Source organism: Lutjanus erythropterus, chromosome 10, assembly GCF_056507025.1.
Source record: "Lutjanus erythropterus isolate fLutEry1 chromosome 10, fLutEry1.hap2, whole genome shotgun sequence".
NCBI classification, from domain to species: domain Eukaryota; kingdom Metazoa; phylum Chordata; class Actinopteri; order Lutjaniformes; family Lutjanidae; genus Lutjanus; species Lutjanus erythropterus.
In genome coordinates, this window is record NC_139326.1 from 26,796,464 (window position 1) to 26,803,359 (window position 6,896).

Sequence of the window (6,896 nt, forward strand, 5' to 3'; positions counted from 1 at the left end):
CTCTCTGCAAGTCAAAAAAACACGATTATATGTATTCAATATGAGTGTAGTCAATGTATTAACTTAATAATTTCTTATTAAAACAGTCGCAGCTGCTGTCACCCCGCTTCAAACCATTAAAACCATTTGGAACTATTGCGAGCTACATGAACCACGTGACCGGGGTGGCAGCGAGTTTAAATAGTATCGAAACTCTCATAATATATGGTGCTGCGCCCTACTCCATGAACCAGTCTCTGGGAATGTTTACTCTAGATGGGTCTTTCAATGCCTCAGTTGTAATTCCTATATTTCCGACAACACGTGAAGGCAGCATATAAGTGTCGGCCTGCTTTAATCACGTGGTCGATGACATCAGCAGAAGCGTTACGGACGCAGATGTGTACAACACATGTAACAACCGGCTCTCTATGAGCGCTGGGACTTCATTTTTTCCATCATACTGCGACTGGAGCTAAGTGAAACCGGGACTGTCATCTGTCGAGTGCCGTACAACCATCACCTCTGGATAAAACCATTTTAGGAACAGGGTGCCTCTGAAGAAGCTAACATTGGTTAGCCTAGCTAGCATAGCTGGTGAACTTTTACCATCGCTTATTAAGTAACATTCGACTTTGTCCAATAGGAGCGAGCTAGCCAGGCAGGTGAAACTGTAAAGGCAAGGACGGACATTGAACTCTACTAGGATAAGATTTCAAGTGTGTTAGCTGTCGAAGAGGTGTTAGCCAAAAGAGTAGTTGTGGCTGATTAGCCAATCCGACTTCCTTGTGTCATTCGAGGTCATTCTGTACCGTCCATCGAAGAAAGCCAGCGGTTACCGGGACACTAGTCATGAAGAGCCTCCCGTACTTCTGCCGGGGAGAGGTCATTCGAGGCTTCGGGAGAGGAAGCAAAGAACTAGGAATTCCCACAGGTGAGTTAATAATTTGCTGGTTACTGTGCATTAATTTCATACTCGTTGCGAGCTGCCACACGTCTTTTTTTCGCCTGACTCACTCTGAACAGCACGATGACGCCACATCTTGACGCAATGAGCGAGCATAGTTTTTTTGAACTGCGTAAATGTGAGTTGAGACTTGGCAGATGATTTAAACGCTATTATTTGACCGAATATAGGTCTTGCTATTATGTAATAATAGCTGTTACCCGAAATGTGGTGGCGTCACATCTTAATCAAAGTGAACTGAGGGAAATAGGTGAATACACATTAAATACATGAGTTTTTCAGAATTGGGGGGCGGGGATCACATTAGTAATTACAGTAGACATCAAAATGATATCACATGGAAGGGTCTAAATGTGTGTGATTTGGTTGAAGAGATGGTTTAGAAATCTAGTATTAGGGAAATTAGTTTTTTTTCTCACACTCAAAACTAACAAATACCTTTGAACATACATTTTTATGTATTTTATGTAGTCTGAAGTTATGTAAAACAGCAATATTATGCTGGCTCAATTGCTGAGTGCAATCACATAACATAACCATGATGTTATAGATATCCTGGAATTGAGCGAAACTAAGCATATAAATTGTGTTGTGGTCCTGCATCAACCTGTCTGGATTTATTTCGCAATAATGACCTGCTCATTGTAAATTATCCTGCTCATTACATGGTAACTTATTTTTTAAAAAAGGCACAATGTGTGTGACACAAAACATTAATTGTAAAATTATTATATGGTTTTATTTTAATAGTGACCTGCTCACTATGCATTATCTTACATGTTACATGGTAATGTACCATAAGAAGTAATAATTTGATACAAAATATTAATATTAATATGATTTTAGTAACTCAACACTGACTTTATTGTTACCCCAGCGTCTATCTAGCAGTGGAGAGCAGCCTCTTTGCTGCACTGTTGGTGCTGAGGAAAGACATCACTGTGCAGGAGGCAGAGTGGACACAGTTTTGAGGTGAAACAAACTGAGCAGACTGATTTTCTTCGCTCCAGCAGTGGTTTAAGTTGTTCATTGCAGAAGTGTTTGTCACTCAGCTGCTCTTGTTTGTTACAGCCAATTGCTGCTCCACTGTGTTTACGTCTTAATGTTATTTTCTAGGTGATGGTGTAAAAAGTATCACAATTCACTTCAAGTTTGTCTCGCAAACATATTTATTTAGACACCAAATCAAAACATGATTGCAAATGCTGCCTTTTTGGAAGTTGAAGCACATCTCCCTGTTAACTGCTGACAACTCTAGTGTATGTGCACCATAGACCATCCAGGTACTGAAATGCCCTTGCAGTTGACTTCCGCCTTTTTACGCCGTCACCATCATGTTAATCAACATTTAGAAAATAGATTTTTGACCTTTGTGAATCGATTCAGAATTGTGTAAGTCTGCATTGCGATGCATCTAATAATCGAGCATTTCTCCAACCCTGCTGGTATCATCATTTCTTAGATGACACCCAGCCCTGGAACATATAAATAAATCTCTCAGCAAATCATTTAAAATTAACATAAGATATTTGGATCTAATAATCTTGCAGAGCTTCTAAATGGTTAAAACAATTCCTTAAAGTATCAGATTGATTTCTAACAATGTAATACAATATTTTCCCACGAATGTCTAGCTGTGATTATCTTAACAAACAGTTAAAGGTTACTCTAAATAGATAGTCCTCTGGTTTTCTGCTTTACAGTGCCCTTTAGGAAAACAGTAATATCAGGAGGAGCAGTTCTGTAGATGACCTTACATGCTAACCTTTGTCTTTTCTTCTGCTGGCTCTTCCTCTCTTTCTCTCTCCCATCAAAAGCCAACTTCCCTGACACAGTGGTGGACAATCTTCCAGCAGATATCAGCACAGGGATCTACTATGGTTGGGCCTGCGTCGGTAATGGTGATGTCTACAAAATGGTGATGAGCATTGGGTGGAACCCTTACTACAAAAATACCAAAAAGTCCATGGTTAGTGCAAGAAAACTGGTATTCATTGCAAACTTGGTGTTTTAGTGTGAAAGAAAGCTTGCATATTGGAAATGTGTTTATCAAATGTCAGATAGTCTGTGACAAACTAGGGTTTAAAGGCAGTTGTGGGATGGTCACAAGCTCACTTCTTCCTCCACAGATTTGGCTGAAAATCAATTTCCCCATAGTGGGACAAAGAATATTTGTATTGGGGAAAAAATTAACAACTGCTCATTGAAGTTATGTTATACAGAGCTACACACAACATCCTGTCCTCAATGAATGTATGCATTCGTTTAATTGTAACTGATCAGTCAATATGGTTTCATTCATGATTCCACATGAATGCTCTTTGAAGAATGTTATAAACTCTGATTATTGTCAGTGTCATGCTTTCTCTCATTTGATTCAATATTTTACTGGGAAGAGAAATATTTTGGCATTTCCCAGAAAAATGGATTCAAATGTCAAAGATCATCTAAAGCATCTCACACAAATAGGACTCATTTTATTCAGACAATCATTTGATTATATTGCTTTACTAATTTTCAGACATGTTTTGGATGTTGGACTGAATTGGTCCTTTATGTGCTGCCGCTCTGGAGTCAAATGGGGAGAAAGATACCAAAACAAATGAAATTAAGTAGTTTAATAATTTAGTACTTTGTAATGACTTTTGGGAACAACTCAACAAGATTTAAGCTCGGCAGCATTCATGTGATCAGTGCTGTTGGAAATTCCCATAAAATATTGAGAATAGCATATTTGTGTCGGGTGAAAAGTGTTTCGCCATCAGAGAGTGATGTGCTGGGAAAGTCCTCTTCACTGATAAAGTTCTGCTTTGTGTTTTGTAATTTCCCTGCTGCAATCGCAGAAATTGGCTTCAGGCCTAGCAATGGGACGATAATCAATAATTCAATATTTGATGAAAAATAAAATAGTTTAAGTTTAGTTCATTTTTTCCTATTATCATTAATACAAGAATTTACAGCCCACACACTGGAAGCCTTGCTTTCTTATCATAGTGGAAGAATCATAGAAAGTATAAAAAGTGGACGGCACTTCCAGGTCTAAAAAATTAAGCTAAGATGGAAGCACATTGAACCTTCATTATTTCTAATGGCCAGCAGAGGGCGACTCCACTGGTTTTAAAATGAAATCTGATTGTTCTGTATGTAAGTTTATGAGAAAATGGTCCTAATTCTAACTTTATTTATTACCTCAGTAAACATTTTCCTAATGAGTAAATGGCCTCAGTTGCTAGTTTCAAGTCTTCTTCTACACAGCACAATGTAACTTTTGGTTCCATGTAGTGTAAAACAGACAACAAATCAGTGTATGCTTTAGGGCATGGCTACCTTGTGATTGACAAGTTGCTACCACATAGCAATGTCTGTCACCCTCAGCTCCACCCTCTTATCTAAATATGATCACTTCTGACTCCAAAAGAAACAAAATTAAGAGTGAGAATCTCTTGACACCTCACAATTCAGCTCTATCCCAATTCAGAGGGGTATGATGCAATTATAAAATGATTATCTGTGAATCTTGATGCAATAAAAGTTAAAGCTTTTAAGCCAGGGGGTGCCAGTCAGATTGTATCCATCTGCAGCTGCTGATGGTCAGCTATCCTCAACAAAACTCAAGAAGCAGCCTGGTTTAGAATGTAAAAAATCTGCACGTTTCACACACACGTCTGTTACGTTTCACCTTCCAGTTGTTTCAGCCGTGAACAACATACAGCCTGGCGTTGCAAAATTGTTACAGGTGATCATAATGTTGGGAATTGGGCTTTCAATTTCTGACTATTGAGTTTTCTGCAGCAATGGATAAACTTTAAAAAATAAAAAAAAGTGATGCAACTAAGAATCGATTACTTTCCCCACCTCTAACCAAGATGGTGACCATTGTAGTGCCAGTGGCTTCAGAACAGTAGTCCCCAAACCAGTGGGTGACATTGCAGTGGATTTACACTTGGGAAGAATAAGAAATCAGCAGTTACTTGACAGACAAAACATTGCTTTTCAGTGGGAGGTACGAAGATTTGAGATGTTTTCAAAAGTGCAAAGTCCTTCATAAAATGAACACTCTTGTCTTAAAATGTTTTAAATGAATAATGGCAAAACCTTTAGAGACACTTTTTTCAACACCCCAAAGTGTTCAGTAAAGTGAAAGCACTTGTTTTGAATGGAGTTACAAATTTTATATTTTAAAATTGTGTGCAGCAAAGTTTTTAGTCTAACAGTATTTTTCAGCATTTATTTTGCAGTTCTGTAATTTTATTAATTACAGATTCAAAGGAGGACTGATTGTGAGGACTGAACACCATTCTAATACATTCTGCTTTGATAACACAACAAGAGAAATGTAGTGTATTATATTTAACAGTTGAAGTACTCCTGTAAAGTAATATTTTTTTGGTTCTAGGAGACCCATGTGATTCATACATTCAAAGAGGACTTTTATGGGGAGATCCTCAGTGTTGTCATGGTGGGCTACATCCGTCCAGAGAGAAGCTACGACTCACTTGGTATGACCACTTTCTCACTGACTGATGCACGCACACACACGATCTCTCAAAGATCTGAGTTTTTCTGTGACTCCAGATTTGGTCTCACTGTTCTTCCATTTTACCTACTATGAGTCCATGTACACTCATTATTCTTCTCTTTGCACCTTCCTCACACATTCACTGTGTCTGTTCTGACTTCTTTTCTGCACGTCTTCATTTCTCCCTCATCTCTGTTTCTAATAGAAGCCCTCATCACAGCCATTAACAACGACATTGAGGAGGCCAAGATCAAGCTTGATCTCCCGGACCATCTCAAACTGAGGGAGGACAACTTCTTCACCAGCGCTCCTGGCTCGTCTTCACCCATGCACCCCACCGCCGCATCCACATCACAGACTATTATGAATGGTCACTGACAGCTGGCTGTGACTGTAGCACTTTGAGCACACGCACACCAGAACAACACAGAAGTTTTTATATACGCCCAGACTTGTGTGTATGTACTCATTAAAACACATCCTCATTCTGAGATCTATTTGCTGTCGCCATGGCTGCACAGGACATAATTGTAAACAACCTATCTTTTTAAATGTGTTTTTCTTTTACCTTGTCAACATGTCTGTATTTAAAGAGCTGTTTAACTTCCTGTATAGGTTTTTTGCAGACATTCAATGACTTAATACGTTATGTTTGTCTGTATATATTCACACCAGACTGCCTCATCAAACATCACAGCTGTAAATGAAGGTCTTGGTTCTCACTGGTCCTAATGTATGTTTAGAATCCTTCATGTGAGAAGATGCCTAAAATACAGATTTGTGGATGAGGGTGATCCTAAACTACAAACAGTTTTGTAACAATCTGTATATAACAAATGACACAAATAGACTGAAAACACAACTTTGTGAATAGTTTAGCCATAGTCAACTATTAGCCATTAGATGACTTTATGCATCAATGTGGTAAAATGGCATCTGTATGAGGACAGGCAGATTGAATTATGAAGTTACGAAACATTGTCTTTGGTGTCTTTGCCTTCTCCTTTCATTTTCCTCTTGAAATGTCTTTCACCTTACCTTTTGCGACATAAGCCCTCTAATGTTTATCACTGCCCCTAAAAATGAATGACCCTCTTACATCAGACCCTAGATGAGATTTGGGGTTTTTGATGCACTGTATTGTGTGTACTGTGTACAAAAACATGTTTTAAGGATAGGCTTTTAAAATAATTTCAATATATTACACCTCTCACCAGTAACAGTCTGCAGGATTGAATGAGAATTGTAGATTGATGATGAACGATCCAAGGAACACTAAAGCTGAATTGCCAAGCAAGTTCTTATGCATGTCAGTTAGTTGTGTATGCAGCTTGCCAGATGTTCAGACCTACAGTCCAGCTCTCTGTGTGTTTGTTACAGGTAGTAAAACATAGACAGGTCAGATGAAATGAAGAAGTATAAGGTCCACAG

At 38.5% G+C, this 6,896-nt stretch overlaps 1 protein-coding gene across 1 annotated transcript; it reads left to right on the forward strand.

The window, feature by feature from the left end:
* Positions 1-259: 259 nt before the first annotated feature.
* Positions 260-6,441, forward strand: rfk (riboflavin kinase). Its single transcript, XM_084728822.1, has 4 exons — positions 260-913; positions 2,764-2,915; positions 5,343-5,445; positions 5,671-6,441. The coding sequence occupies exons 1-4, from the start codon at positions 832-834 to the stop codon at positions 5,841-5,843; spliced, it is 510 nt and encodes a 169-aa protein (XP_084584948.1). The 5' UTR covers positions 260-831; the 3' UTR covers positions 5,844-6,441.
* The last annotated feature ends 455 nt before the right edge of the window (positions 6,442-6,896 follow it).

Excerpts from the sequence above, each read along its gene's own strand:
- rfk (XM_084728822.1), top strand. The coding sequence starts at position 832 with ATGAAGAGCCTCCCGTACTTCTGCCGGGGAGAGGTCATTCGAGGCTTC. Across the intron at positions 914-2,763 it reads AGAACTAGGAATTCCCACAG|CCAACTTCCCTGACACAGTG; the intron begins GTGAGTTAATAA and ends TCCCATCAAAAG. Across the intron at positions 5,446-5,670 it reads GAGAAGCTACGACTCACTTG|AAGCCCTCATCACAGCCATT; the intron begins GTATGACCACTT and ends TGTTTCTAATAG.